This window comes from Poecilia reticulata, chromosome 13 (genome assembly GCF_904066995.2).
Source record: "Poecilia reticulata chromosome 13, P_reticulata-male-v2, whole genome shotgun sequence".
Taxonomy (NCBI): domain Eukaryota; kingdom Metazoa; phylum Chordata; class Actinopteri; order Cyprinodontiformes; family Poeciliidae; genus Poecilia; species Poecilia reticulata.
Genome location: NC_088842.1, coordinates 27,084,294 through 27,099,719, shown reverse-complemented (window position 1 = coordinate 27,099,719; position 15,426 = coordinate 27,084,294). Strand labels below are relative to the sequence as shown.

The 15,426-nt window shown below is 36.9% G+C and overlaps 3 protein-coding genes across 6 annotated transcripts in view; all 3 read right to left on the bottom strand.

Annotated features, from left to right (window-relative positions):
- Positions 1-277: 277 nt before the first annotated feature.
- Positions 278-1,683, bottom strand: cldn8.2 (claudin 8.2). The gene has a single exon (XM_008426336.2). The coding sequence runs from the start codon at positions 1,605-1,607 to the stop codon at positions 708-710; it is 900 nt and encodes a 299-aa protein (XP_008424558.1). The 5' UTR covers positions 1,608-1,683; the 3' UTR covers positions 278-707.
- Positions 1,684-6,649: 4,966 nt separating this feature from the next.
- On the bottom strand, positions 6,650-8,067 carry LOC103474992 (claudin-8-like). The gene has a single exon (XM_008426337.3). The coding sequence runs from the start codon at positions 7,619-7,621 to the stop codon at positions 6,932-6,934; it is 690 nt and encodes a 229-aa protein (XP_008424559.1). The 5' UTR covers positions 7,622-8,067; the 3' UTR covers positions 6,650-6,931.
- Positions 8,068-12,310: 4,243 nt separating this feature from the next.
- Positions 12,311-15,426, bottom strand: part of LOC103474994 (rho guanine nucleotide exchange factor TIAM1-like) — a 49,092-nt gene continuing 45,976 nt past the window's right edge. For all 4 annotated transcript variants that reach the window (XM_081614596.1, XM_008426338.3, XM_008426340.3 and 1 more), the window contains 5 exons: positions 15,353-15,411; positions 15,151-15,256; positions 14,980-15,067; positions 14,684-14,856; positions 12,311-13,908 (listed from right to left, as the gene is read on the bottom strand). In XM_081614596.1, coding sequence (XP_081470722.1) covers positions 13,373-13,908; positions 14,684-14,856; positions 14,980-15,067; positions 15,151-15,256; positions 15,353-15,411 — 962 coding nt within the window. In that variant the 3' untranslated portion in view covers positions 12,311-13,372. The remainder of the gene's footprint in view (positions 13,909-14,683; positions 14,857-14,979; positions 15,068-15,150; positions 15,257-15,352; positions 15,412-15,426) is intronic.

The following is a 15,426-nucleotide window of genomic DNA, read 5'->3' as shown; positions in this document are numbered from 1 at the left end:
ATTGACAATTTCTTCTTGTCTGTCATGTCAGTCTGTAGCTAAAATCTGGAAGTTGCACCTTTTGAGACGTAATCTTTCAGTGCCTGTGCTTTTTTTAGATGTGCTTGTAAAGCCTGCTTTTACTGGTTTGGGCACATTTCTCCTGGCAATGATTAAGATGACACACCCGTAAGTCAAACAACCGGAGTTTCGGCAGGAATATCTAGATTCTCAGACAAACAAAAGCTTTTGGAGAAATGATTGTTGGGTTAAAGAAATAAAACTGATGAAAACGAACAACTTTTATTACCATTTTTTATTTTGTATAACAGCTGATATAATTTTTCAGTATCGGTTTTGAAAAAAAGTATATACATACACTCTCACAAGTAAACAGAAGTTACCTACAGGTATGAAAAAAAGCTAGTGCATAATTTTAACTCAAATGAGCATGCGTGCAGATTCTATACACATCGTTATCACATTGCTGCTTTATCATTATGAAGGATGCAAAACACCCACACAATGGGTGCAGTAAAACAAAGAATCATTTCGGCAAAGGTCTTCATGATCAAACTCAATCACATTCATAAAACATTTCAGTCTTAGCAATAGACTTTTTAAATTAATAAATGGGTCTTGTCTAGTTATCCCCTGTCTTTGTCACTCCATCATCCTTTTCATTTGAGCCATGTTTTTCTGGTTTAAAAATCAAGTCCAAAAATCACCTAGTACTGACTCGGAGCATATCCCACAGATCTTGGTGGGGGTGCAGAGTATGCAGGTTGGTAGTTGTATTCTGGTTGGTATGAGTACGGCTGGTATGCGTATGCAGGTTGATAGATACTTCCAGGGTTGTATATGACCCTCTCCTCTTCTATATTGGTGCGTGGAGCATGGCGGCACAACAGGATCACTCCAGCTGAGAAAAGCAAAGCAGACGACATCCAGCCGATGTACAGAGCCTCCCCCAGCTCTCTTCGTTGGGCATCAATCAGCAGTGGGTTGTAGAAGTCCTGGATGATGACGTGGCCAGTCCAGGACACTGGGATCAGGGTAGTGACACAGGCCATGAGGAAGAGACAGCCTCCAGTCACAAGGACAATGTGTTTTGTTCGAGCACGGTGGTCCACCATCTTGGTACATTTCATTCCCACCACTGAAACAACCAGGGCGAAGCATGAGAGAGCCACAGAGGCGCACATGAGGCCTCTGGCTGCTTGGAGATCTGGTGGCAGGTACAGCAGGGAATCGTACACCTTGCACTGCATCCTTATGTTGGCTTGTCTGTAGCAGTTCATCCACAAACCTTCCCAGCGAGTTTCCATCACAATGATGTTTTCCTGAATGAAGGCTGTTACTTTCCACATGGGCAAGCCAGTCACCGCTGCTACTCCTATCAGTCCAAGAAAACCAATGACGAGAGCCACAATCTCACAGCAGACTTCATTACGGCGTTTCCTCTTCTCAGCTCTTTTCTTTTCCTCGTAAACAGAGTCCTGGTAATCTGGGTTATCTTGGTAATCTATGTAGGTCTGGGGTGGCTTCTGCAAATTTGGGTCATAGTAAGACCCGGCATAGGACATTGGTGGCTTGGTATAGCCACTGTAGGCTGTGTAAGAGGCCATCGCAGGAAGCAAAAGCCAAAGATGCTCTCTCTGGCTTTACTCTTACAGCTCCGGAGGCAAGTCTGAAGGAAAGAATGATGAACACAACATATACACCCACAAAAACATGCAAATGATGCAATGCAGCCTGACTGGTTCATCTGCCCTGCACCCATCAGACAGGTGGTAACAAAGGAGTACTCCTTGTTCAATTGCAAATGAAACTGCTCTGACTGTCAGTCAACTGTGTAGTGTTTTTTTCTTTGTTTTTTTGTTATATGTGTGGAGTGAAAAATCTTTAAAAGATGATTTTTCAAAATAAGGCTGCTGAGAATCAAAAATTTACAAGAAACAAATGCTTTTAATAACATCTGCAGATGGAGAGACACTTGACAATGTCAGAGTGGGCTCTGATAAAAGTAAAGTTACATCCCAGATTTATAGTCTTCCACAAGCAGGTGTGAAAAGGGAAATTTTCAGCTGCTAGACATCGACGTCACTCAATTCCGAAGAACATCTGACAAGTTATTTCAGAAACACATTGAAAACAAAAGGAAGTGTGAACGGTCAAAAAACAAGTTGGAGGTGTGATCCACTCAGGTCAGAAGTGTATCTTTAAGTTGTTGTTTGCTCATTTTCCAAGGGTAGATGTCAAAATGTCCCCTGTGATCAGCAGATGTTCTAAGCTGATATCTTATTTTATTCTTTAGGTGTTAAAAAACTTAACCTTTAGCTCATGTCTAAGCAACGTCCTGCAAACTGAAACGGAGCGGGCCTCTTCCTCAGGCACGTGCAGAGAGGGTTGGTGGGGGTGCTTGATTACCTGCCCCTTTTGCTCCTTGCCCCCAAGTGCCCTTTTGGTCAAATTTTTTTTTTTTTTTTTTTGGTATTATTTTCTAAGCCCTCTTCTGACACATAATAACATGTACTAAAATTATTTTGGGTTTTTTGTACAACATAATAAGCCATCCGGTCACCTTGTTACCTTTTATCTTATGCCCATGACGCAATTGCCTCTCGCGCAGTGAGATAAAGCGGCTAACTGGAGCTCAACATAGCGAACGTTCCAGATTACGGAACAGTTTTTGGTGAATTATTAAAAAAAACATTTTTGGTGAATAATCTACTTATCAGATTACGGAAAACGTTGAAGTATCGTTTCTGCTTCAGCACGGAGTCGCGGTTTAAGCAGAGAGGTAATGAAATACAACATACACTGACAGGCCTCTGCGTCTGCCTTTCTCTGAAGAACTGCTGGGCGGGAGGAGACAGCCAGGTGAGGAAAAACTGTTCTCATCTATCGATTCAGTATTTTCATCATACAGACATTAGGCTGTTGTTGTTGCGCTATTAGCTAGCTGCTAGCTAATGACTTTGCTAGCAAAGCTTGATAACAAAAAAGCTTCTTCTTTGTGTCGTTAATGATCAGTCATTCTTCAGTATCGCTTATGCAATAGGGGCTCATTGCCCGTCCAAAACTTATCTCCCTAATGGATATATGTCCGATTTTCTAATTTCCTTTGCTGCATAATGTACATTGCATTTATTCTGGCGTTAGGTAAAAGTATCTTGAAGGAGAATAACACTTAAATAAAAGTCCAACAAGGATATTCATTTAGAATTAAAAATAACTCGCCCTGAATTACCATGATAGATATAAAGTGTGTAATTAATGAAGGGGGAAAAACTCAACCCAGACTTTAAGTTTTGGGTCTGGTTCGCAGAGTATGCAGTAAAATTTTTTTCCCAATTATTCAATGGGAAAAAATAAACTAACCTCAGTTAAGTAAAATAAAATTATAATCAAAACTTTTGAAATTGTAATGATTTCTTTTTTATAACCAAATCGTTTTGTTTAAAAAACTTTTTTTAATTAAATAACTAATTTTTGTCTTGTGAACTTAAAAAGTTATTTGCCAAACATAAACTTTAATTTGCACACATCAAAAATCTTTTGTTGCGATTTTGCGTCCTGCCCACGACTCGTGGGAGTCACAAGCAAAACTTTGAGTCAAACAAAAACTTAAAATATCAAGAAAAGATTTCTGACATGCACAAATAAGTTTGTTTTGCAAAAAAAATCACTTCATGAGACAAATGTGTGATTTAAATGTTTAAAGCAAAACTCAGTAGGCTTTTCTCATGGTGACATGCATTAACAATTCAATTTTTGCTTTTGTTTTTTTCTTTTTTTTGCAGTTCCATCTTAAAATTTGATGCAGCTCTGCTTTCCTGAATGGACCGTCCTCATCTCCACTGCAGCAAACGAGCAGCTCTTTTTTTTATAGATTACAGTACACTAAAAGGTTGCACTGTGCCCTTATTTATATTTTTAAGTTCAGTAAAGACAAAATATGTAAATCAGAGCTAGACCACTAGCTCTGATTTACATATCTTGCTAAATTGTGGGTTTGAATATGGCAATACTTTCCTATAACAATAAAATATCTTATACATGCATAGTTGTATGCTCTGTATAGAGATTTCCCTTAGCTTTATTTGTATATCTCACAATTTTGTAATTTATCATTGTTTATTAAACTCTGAAAGCTGAGTGGCTTTGCTAATATTCTGTCCTAGAATGCAGTAAGATGTGCCCTTTTTTTTGAGCACCTGCCCCTTTAGTGGTCTCTGCACGGCCCTGCTCTTCCTGTCGCAGCTCTCAGCAGCTCTAAATAACTGCATCAGCTGCAGGTGTCTGAACCATTTCCTGTTAAAACTGCTTCTGAGTACTGAGACTTTATTACTATAATCTGCTTTGTTTAACAAGTATATATCAGACTTCAAATAAAAGTATTTAAACCTTGATTTTGTTGTTTCTTTAATATGATGCGAAAAGTAATTCTATTTGGATACAAGTATAGAATATATGAGCTTCATTTAAGCTTAAGAAACTATATGGTAAGCTTACTATAATTTTATGCAAAAGTTAATCTTGTTTCTTTAAGAATCTCAAGGTAGATTCCTATGATAAAACCATGTAAAAAATGAATAAGAGAAAAATATTCACACCTTCATAAAAGTTTTGGCACCCTGATTAAGTGTGATGTTTCTAAGGCCAGAAACATTAGAGAGTAAATGATCAGATATGATTTTAATTTGACATATGAAAAGTGCAATCATTTGATAAGTTGAAGATAATAAATTTCTGTTTGAAATATTAGCTGGAGAAAGAACAAAAAAATATGTAATTTACACAGGATTGGGAAAGAGTTCAAATATACATGAATCATGATTATATTTAGTTTTGGATACGTATCAATTTTCAAAGCAAACAAAACAAACTTATTTGTATAAATGCACTTATAGAGATGTATTTTATAGGGATGACAAACTGGTCACAGATCCCAAAGCCTCTACATTTTCTATGTAAAGTGAGCTGATGAGAAGGTGTTGGATGCAGAAACATGAGGAGGATTGGTTTCACTTGCCAGAATTTCTCACCTCTTTGCTAACACATTGAAGTATTACTGATATATTTATTGTGATAGCTTCAAATTCATAATTTTCAGGTGCAAAAAGAATAATGTTATTCTTACTGACCTTGAAATGGTTATTTTTATTAGACCACTTTGACCTCTCAGAACTTTTTAACCTCAGTTTATTTGACATTAAAGAAGCTGTTTAAACAATGCCATGTTTGTTTTGGAACTGTAGCCCTGATGGGTGCAACCACTGTCAAGAACTGAACTCAACTTGTCACATATTTTTATAAAACTCTAATCGGGTTGTGGCTAATCAACTTTGTATGAAGCAGTGGTGGTTAGTAAGTTTGGAGCCCAAGAGAGGACCGTGATAAATATAAGCAAACAATAAGTGTGTTCATTATACACTCTGCTTAGCAGTGTGAATTAGTGATACAACTCCATGTCTACCAGTTACAATGTACGTCAAAAATCCAATCTGGAAAAAAAGATTCGATTTTATTTTAGGGATTTTTTAATACGTAAAGTATTTGACTTGTACTGCTGTAACTGTTGGTATCTTAAAATGTAATTTCTCCTAACAAATGAGTAATTAAGGATACCCTCAGTTTCAGCTAATAATCTTTAAATTTTGTCCCAAAAGATCCTTTTTTTGTGATGGCATGAGAAATATCTTTTAGCATTTAACATTTATCCATAAAATAACCTACCTGATGAGCAGCTATTGACATGCCAGGAAAGTTGCATCTAATGCCTCATTTAAAAAAAAGAATATGTAAAGAAAGAATAAAAACAGAATATTGTAGATAGTAAATAGTGACTGCTCTCTGAGGTTAGACATGTTTGGTCTGCTGCGTTTTTACCTAGATATGTATGGAAACAATCAAACACATGTTTGACTGCTTCAATGTTATTCAAATGCAATCACCTTTACTTCAACCTCTTTTAATCACATGTATTTGTTTACATAACATTAATATATAACTTATGCATTTAAAAAAAATAAACATTTATAAATACCATTTAGTATACAGTTAAATTCAAATCTTAGGAAGCTACATCAGATAATAGAATAGATGCTTTGGTGTAATTAGGAGTAAACTGAGGCCTATTTTGTTTTATTTCTTAATTTAGACAAAATTTTCCCTCTGAATACTCTGGCTTTTTATTTGTAAATACATAAATAGTAAGGTTATTATTGTTAATGGTTAAATTATTTAAAATGTATTATTTTAAAATAGAAATGACCTGTCTTCTTTGTTAAACAAAGCATCTTGGGAGGAATGAGAGTTCCATCTATAGCGGGCATAGTTGCTAATATGGGCAGGTTGAAGATGAAGTTTGCATCTCTCCTTTTTCTGAGATGTGATCGGCGAGAACATGTGCGACTGCAGCAAGAAAAACCCCACAACTACCACAAACAGAGGAACATCGGGCTTTCCTTCCAAGCCTTCATTAAATTGATTGCTTTGATTAATAGGAAATTTTAAAAACATTATTAATATAATGCTTCAGACTGACGGCTCTAATCCAGTGCAGTCAACTAAGTTGGTTAAATGACTGTTGACTGACTCACAAACATTGTTTTAATGTATAGTGACCCATGTTGAGATGGAAAAGCAAATTCATCAAGAGCAGTTAACATAAATTATTTTATTAAAGCACAAATACATTAAGAACATGCAGGACATTTGTTAAAAATTAAAGTAAAATAAAAAAAATACTCTTAATAAATTAATACTTTTTATGTACAAAATTGGTGGAATGGTAAAGAACATTTGTTACCAGTACTGCTTGTAGTAAAGTAGCCACACCTATGAGTCAATAAAGCCCTTAATTTTGAAGTTTTTTTTAGGTTACATGTTGTAATTATTAAATGCAAATAAATACATTCAGCAGAAAACAAAAATTAACAATTATTTACACATATTCTTGAAATTTATGCAAGCCGGATCCTGTCTGGGGGAGATATATACTGTCCTCTTTGATGGCACTCTTTTCCTCCATAATGTATACATCATGGTAGAGGTCTTCTTCTTTGGATCTTCGTTTGCTGTGTCTGACGAGCAGGATGATTCCAGTGGCCAGTAACACACCAGAAGTTCCCCAGCCAATGAAGATGGCTTGTCCCATCTCTCGTTTCTGAGCGTCCAGCACAGTTGGATTGTAGAACTGCCTGATAATCGAGTCACTCACCCAGCTGACAGGAATGAGTGTGGTCAGAAAGGAAATCAGATACAAACATCCCCCGACAGCCAGAACGATGTTTTTGTTCTTCATGTTGTCACCACAACAGTTGCTCTTCTGGATTCCAAAAGCTGTGACAATCAAGGCACTGAAAACCAGGGCGATGGAGACACACATGAATCCTCTGGCCGCCTGCAGCTCGGCTGGGAGAATCAATAATGAGTCGTAGACCTTGCACTGCATCTTGACGTTAATCTGTCTGTAGCAGGCCATCCACAGACCTTCCCACAGTTCCTCCATGACTATAAGATTAGCCCCAATGAAGGCAGAGACCTTCCAGGTAGGCAGAGCTGTAACAGCTATTGTCCCAAATAGGCCAAAGAAGCCCAGGACCAGGGCTAAAATTTCCAGCTTCTGTTTCATGGTTTAGCGTAAAAAGTACGTCCTCGTCTCGTCTTTCTTGTCTAATGGAGGTACTACCTAGCCTGTCTGCTTTACAAGGCTCTAAATCTGATAGTGTCACGATGCATGCGATGTCACCCAGCTGGTTGGAATTATCTCAACTTTAAGATGACAAGTGGTTTCAGTACAAGGAAACTTGACTACATTTGTCTGTCTCTTAAAAAAACAAAAAGGCAGCACTCCTTGTCATGCATAACACGAACAATGTACATGTGATAAAAGACAATGGGTCACCTGCCAGGTCAACATAGCTGCCCAGGTGTTCGGTAGTGACTAAATCTACAGCTTTAGATTTAGTCACTAAACTAGCTGTTCCTTCCCCAGCTAGTTTACCGTTCAAAAAACATTGTTAAAAATCAAGTGCTTCGCAAAGAAATCCTGTTTTAAATAAACTGCTGTAACTCAAATTACTAAAACGGAAAATTAAATTATTTTTATTTCCTCAATCTATGCAGTGTTAAAATTGTATGTATAACTATAGTTATAGTTATAGTGACACTATAGTCACTATAACTATAGTTATAGTGACAATTAATTGTCATTATAACAATTAATTGTCACTATAACTATAGTTATAGTGACGATGACAATGACCAGCAGGGTGACATCACATGCAGTGACACTATCTGATGTAGAGCCTTGTAAAACAGACAGGCCAAAAAGAGCCAACTCCAAAAACAGTTCAAGCAGTGTAAGAAATACTTTGTAAACATAAATATTGGGACTTTTTTTTTGTTTTTTTTTTACAAGATATAGAAGTATGTATAAAAAAACAAAAAAACAAAGCTGCTACCGCAACATACACACACATACATATATTCACCTTAGGATCAATGCTAATCACAATCTGACTTCTGTGTGTGAATAATTTACGACCGTTCTTCTTCTGCATACACAGAAGAAGAACGTTGATGTCACACAGCAGCCCACTGTTTACGGGAGTAATAATGGATGGAGCCATTTATGGATCACTTTTAAAGTTATTCAGCAAAGGGAACTGACAGTATTGTCACAAGATTGTAAGTGTAACAACACAAAGGAAGCTAATAAAAATAAAGCACAATAAACCACAACATTTTGTTGAGCATTAACTGAATTGTCTGTAGGAAGGTCTGTTTGTGTACACAAAGCCAGAAGTTGTGGGTTTATGATGTGATTCACTTCAGTGACGTTCTTCTTTCATATGTTTATAATTATAACTTTCATCCATTGTTTACATCCATATTTATGTCTGGCTTCTGCTGGTGCAGAATTACGATGCATGTTTTACATCATTGATAGAAAAGTTGGATAAAATGCGACATGAACGTTCTGACTTAAAACGCTTTTAAGACAATCAGATACTTATCCAATTTTCTATAACCTATGGAAGTGGCACAGATCAGGTACTTATGGGCGGTGAAAAGATCGTAATTAAGTCGTTCAGACTGCCATGAAAAAGTTGTCTGTCGGTCACATATGGACCAAATAATCTGACTTGCATCATATTTGTCTGCTGTTTGAACACAGACCTACTACTTGGACAAATGTTCTCAAGCAGTTTGGAAAAAAAATAAATCAAGTTTTTGGGATATTTTTTGGCAGGATATTTGACTGTAAGGGTGAAAGATGACCAGCCAGAAACTTTAGTTGCAGCAGGAATTATAGTCCTGCTTACAGTGTTTGTGTTTGAGGATCCACATCCTGCTTCTATGCAGATTTATAACTGTCCATGATCAGTCCCATCGTGAGGCTTTTAAACCTCAGAACAAAGCAGAGTTGTGTGATTTTATCATCAGGCCATCTTAAAAAAATAAAATAACCAAATTACTAAAAGTCAATAATGAATAGAGCATTCATACTGATGAGTGCAGGTCCAACTGGATCAGCAGGTCAGTTTTCAGTATGAACTCACATGGAGGCAACTTTCTGAATGACCTTGACTTAAAGTGTGAATATACTTTCCTTCTGCTGCTCTCGGGGGGGTAATTGTTCAAGATTTTTCTCAAACTGGAAAACTTGAACTACCACTAATTGTATCTACAATACCGATATTATATATTTAGCACAATACTCTAAGGTGTTGTGACTGATACTAAGGTGTTGTGACTATTCAGACTTTGTATTTGTATTTCATTGCATGACAACACAAACAGCATATTTAAACAAGAGTTTTAGTTTTAAGTTTTAAGAGACACTACTTTAAAACAGTGTGGTATTTCAGGGTGGTGAAGATGAACCACTCCTTCCTCCAAACCTTATATGTCTAAAAAAGGTGACACCCAGTCGACCATCGTGTTTCTGAGAAGTAAGAGACACGGAAAGAGTACCAGAGGGAAAAAAAAATGTGGCATGAGAGGTCATAAGACAGGAACAGAAACTGGAAAACCTGCTGAACAAGTTCTTAGGGCAATACTGTCGTCATCTGCTTTGAATGTAAACAGATAGCATCATGATGAAAAACCCATGGAGACAAAGTTGGATATGAAAAGACAGGCTGTTATGAAAACTCTGTTATTGCTAAAAGTTTAATCTGTGAAGTCTAATTTCAACCCTGATTTGATAGGAAGAAAATAACAGATTTTAACCAAAAAGAAATTAATATGAATGAGTGAGCAGTCTGTTGTTACCCTTTGCTCGAGTTTTAGAGGATGAAAACAACAAAATTACGGCAGGCTCAATGCGCCCTCTGCTGTATGCAAATATGACTGCAGATCAGTCAGTGTTTTCATTGATGAAAAGCCAAGTTTTCCTAGTACAAATATGCACAAACATATTTTTGAATTAATAGTTTACAGGACTTGAACCTTTTAGTTGGTTGTGTATTTTATAATGACAAAAAAATAAAAGAAAATGTTTTAGTAAACCCTTAGATAAGAATTTAATTGTGAAGGTTTGAGGTTCAAAAATCTGTCATAAATTTCAACCTGACATTTTCTTATTGAACCTTTCCTTAAAATAACAAAATAATAGTGTTTGATGTTACATTACCGTATACAGAACTAAAAACAAAAAGAAAATCATTAACGTAATATTATAAAAATGGAACAAGAAAATAATGGCATAAAGTTATTTTGAACAAAAATGTGCTCATATTTTAGTACTCAAGTACTATTAAACTTCTATACGACCACTGTTGCTCATTGATCACCCAGTAACAAATCTTACATAATGTTTTTGATCTGCATCTGTTTTGCCACACAAATAAACTAAGTACATTTATTTGGTGTGTATATGCAAAAGTATTTTTTTTTAGAAAATGACATAAAAAATATTTTTGTTGATCAGATTGAAATGACAAAATCCAGCCCCATTCTAAAATCCCAAAAGTAATGATAGCTCCTAACTCCTGTAGCAAACTGAGTTTTATGGTTTGTATCTCTCACACACATGCTATACAACCTACAAACATGTTCCCTCTGTACTTAAAATGCTAAGAAACATATTTTTTTTTCCAAATTCAATTCAAGTTTCACTTTGAACAAGGCTGTTTGATCTCATTCCAAGATTCTAGTTCCTAGTTCTGACTTCGTAGTCATGTGCAACGAAACAGAAATACCCAATAGGGTTAGTTCCTGGTTTTATTCTTGTCCACATGAGCTTTACACTGTGAGGGAAAATCATCCACCTCTCTCCTCTTTCGATTTTTGTCTTTAAAGCATACTTGTATTAGAACGACTCCTCCTTTGTGCTCATCACAGTTGGTTTATAGTAAATACTGTACTATACTATGGCCTAGTTTAGTATCTACTTTAATAGATTTATAGTGTTGGAGTAACATCGTAAAATAATTGATCTTTTTTTTCTGAAAAAATTTGCCAGCTAGATGAATTATTTTCATTATTGCATAAAAATTTTAACACTGTAAAATGGTCTAACTGTACTTACAGTGCTAGAATATCAACACAATATGGTAGTAATAGTAAGTAAAAAATCATTAATACTTTAACATTGATATTCAGAATGATTTCAAAGCAAATGTGTTATGTTGCACAATTATTTCATATTTTATGGGGGAGTATAATTTTTTCATTAAACTGGATTAAGAAACCAAGAATCCTTCTGCAACTCACCTTCATATCCTTTTCAGGCTTAGGTCTACTTCTGCCGATAATGCACAGCCTTTTCTTGATGCTGGTTTTCTAGTAAAATGATCGTTATTAAAATGTAGGGATTGATTGAAGATGTTTAATTTTATGTAGTACTGATATGACTTTGGCATTACAGTTTTTCCTCTTCTGTTGTGCAGTTGTATACAAATGCTTTGTTGCATGCAGTTAAGGATTCATTTCAGAAAACAGTGGTGGTTCTTGCAGGAATTGTACCCTGGGCACACTCCCTGCTGATTGCTGATCTTCAAAAGTCTGACATGCTGATTTTCAACTGCAGGCAGATACCAATTTCTTTTTTTTTATTTGTCTGAGAAGTTGCTAAATTGGCAACAGCGGAGTGCCTGTTAGCTCAAGTTCAGACGTGAGCTGGTGGGTAGATGGGACAGGACTGAAGGCCCTGATTTTCAGACCTTAGATGTGATCGGTTTCAAATGCATCTATTGACCGGTCACCCAAAATGAAGAAATTTGGGGCATATTTGGTGGTGCACTCCAGAGAAAACTTAATAAGCTGTTTAAAAATGAAATAAATAAATAAATTAAAACACAACAGTTCTGAATTAGAAGTAGGAAACAAATGTATTTATTATGATATCAATACGTTTTATATATACACAAAATAAAAATGCAGTCCTAGAAGCATAATGAACTTTTTTTTAAATCATAACTTCTTTCATTGGTCAGACATCTTGCCAGTCTTTCACCTTGATTGCATGAGCAACTTTGGACTTTCTTTGTGGGAAAAAAAAAAATTACTTCTGTTACTAGCAAATTATTTTACACACAAATAAATAAAACAATTGCTTTGAAATCCATTACTAAAAAAAATAAGTGAACACGGAAAACCTTCTGAAGAAGCTGAAGTGTAAAGTATCTACAATATTGTGTGCATGTGATGTGTCAAGTGTGTCTGAGCTGCAGTACTTTAGGTAGTACCATTGGTAAAATATAACGTAATTTCACAGTAGTAAAAAAAAATGACACAGCAAATACAAATTCAAGTAAAAACAGGATAAGGTTAAAAAAAATTAAAACCCCATTGCTTCAGTGACATTACGGCTTTCACATCATTCTGTTATTAAATGTAACAAGAGAGCTAAAACTAAAGATCACATCCGTGTATATTCATGTGAAAATGTACAGTAATCTATGCAAGACTGTCATCTGGAATTTATTATTCTAGGTCTTTAAGGACAAATAATATACAGCCCTTAGCTATGATAATATCTTGAGTCACAGAGACGAAACAAATATAAATGTTCTCACAATACCCAAATTTGGCAACAGCAGGCAGGACTACAGAATGCCGTCCAAATGTGCAAACCATGCCAATCAAAGCAAGTGATTAGATCCCATGATTGTACCATTATTTCACCTCTCTAAGCAAACACTTGACCGTTATGAAACAGCATCTGATTTGGGATACAGCTCCCTCATTCTGGGTTAATTATTGCTCCACAAATGATCTTACCTGTACAAAAAAGCATTCAGCATAAAGTAAGATAAAGGAGGGTGTACTGTTTCTTTTACTAGCTGGGTGATATACATCAATGCTCATGCACGGTTTGTGATGAGTGATCGTTGTGCGGCAAACGTGGGGAGATTCCTGTCCCCTTCAGCTCTTATGTGGGGCAGTCTGGAGATGAATCCGACGGCTCCCTTCGAACCCAAACCTCAGCCTTCTCTGCTTGATTCTTGTCCTCGGAGTTGTCTGTTACGGAGCTCTTCCTCTCTGTGCCGGATATCTTCTCTTCATCTGGTGCGTCGCTCACAGTTGGAGACGGCAGGCTTTTACTCCCGTCTGTTTCTGCACCCTCCAGGGATAAAGCCATCAGGGGGCTCTCCAGATCAGCCTCTTCGGATAGAGCTCTGGGTGTTTGGCAAAACTCGTCGTCATCATCGCTTAGGATGTCTGTCTCCTTCATTTCTTCCTGGTCTTCATACTCTTCTAGGTCAAACTGCTCCTCCACCCAGCGGTCTGTGTCTCCCGCTAACTCAGACTGCTGCTCATCCTTCTGCTGCAGCGGAACTGAATCGGATTCCTGTGGTGAAGTGAGGTCCTGCTGTTCCGAGTCGCCATCAAAAACAATGTCGGTGTCTATGGTGAAACGATTGCGCACCAGCTTTCTCCTGCCTAGAGTCCTGGTTGGGGCAGATGCTGTTAGGATAAATAAAAAAAATAGTTTTAGTAGAAGTAAGAATTATTATAAATACTTTTGTATTTATGGCACTGAGCATTTGTATTGAGCCATTGCTTTACATAAAATTCTTCTGTATTTTTATAGACAAGTCTTGTAAAGTATACCAGTTCTGTTCAATTCCCATCTCCATTCAGTGCTCCTTCTAGAATTTCTCCCATTGAGTTTGATTTCTCTGTTAGAATTTCAATCAAGCCGATCAGCAAACAGAAGGCATCGGAAACTATGTTGATTTTCGGAGATGTATTTGAGTTGTAGTCTGCCTCTGTGTGTGTAGGGTTATATTTTGGCAATGGAAGAAGTGAACAAAGCTGTTCAATCCATGTTGCTCTCGCTTTCAAATACTGAATTAACATTAGAGTTGGGGTATTATTTTATAACCTATGTATTTTAAAAGTTGCTTACATTTAACCCTGGCTTGTTTGGTCTTCATGCCGTTTGTTCACTGACGTTCTCTAACCCCTGTGATGGAGTTTTTTGCACTGGATTTTGCTTTTAAAAATGACAAATACCCTGGAGCTTTTTCTTTTCAAATGTGACAAAACATTGAGAAGATTAAAGCGGTATTGCTAACTTTGCAAAGTAATATATTAACTGGTTGCAAATTGTTTGGTCGCACAGTTGAACATGTAAATGAACAACCTGGATTCCGCCAAAGATCCTATCTGTGTCAGTTTAGAAGGAATTGGGACACTTTAAGCTGTAGGGTGAATGCAGCCACCGACTGGCATTTACCGGCTCTATTTATGGCTGGACGGGCTCCCTTCAGGGCACAGAGTCGCTTTCCTCCAAATGGCACATACTGCTGGTTGAGGGGTAAACTTTCTGTCTTTAGGAGCTGTCGGCGGTGCTTTTCTCTCAAGATGGAGTGGACCGTCTTCAGAAATTCCTTTCGGCCCTCTGGAGAGCTGAGAAAGGAAAAAGAAGGGTTGCGTCATCAGTTTGTCATTGTGTTGAGAGCAGCAAGAAGGAGCAGCAGACAGGCTTAAATCTGAAGTTAAACTCCGCCTCCTTCAGAAGAAAATCCTCACCTGCAGCACAGGTGAAACGTCCTCTCTGGTCTTCCTTCTGACTCTGATTTTGTGTGAACTATTTCACACATTGCAGAGCTCTCACCGTCTGTGGGATACCAACAATCTGCATCATTCGCAAAGAAACATTGTGAAATTAAAATACAGAGCCGCATTTAATGGATCATCTACCTGTGTTTGACATTGATCGGATTTGAAGGGCATCTGTAGGGATCATGTGACGGAATCGGAAAGGATCTTTTTCTTCCGAAGATACAGAAACTCGATGTGAGCCGCCCTTAAATCAGATAAATATGATATTTATATTAAAGTTACATCTAAATGTTGCTTGTACAGTTACAGAATGCATGTGCCTTTTTGTGTGAAAACGTACAATTTTCTTCTTCTGCTTGGACTCTTCTTTGCATACAAACACCACAGCAGTTTTGAAAACTGAAAGGAGGAAGA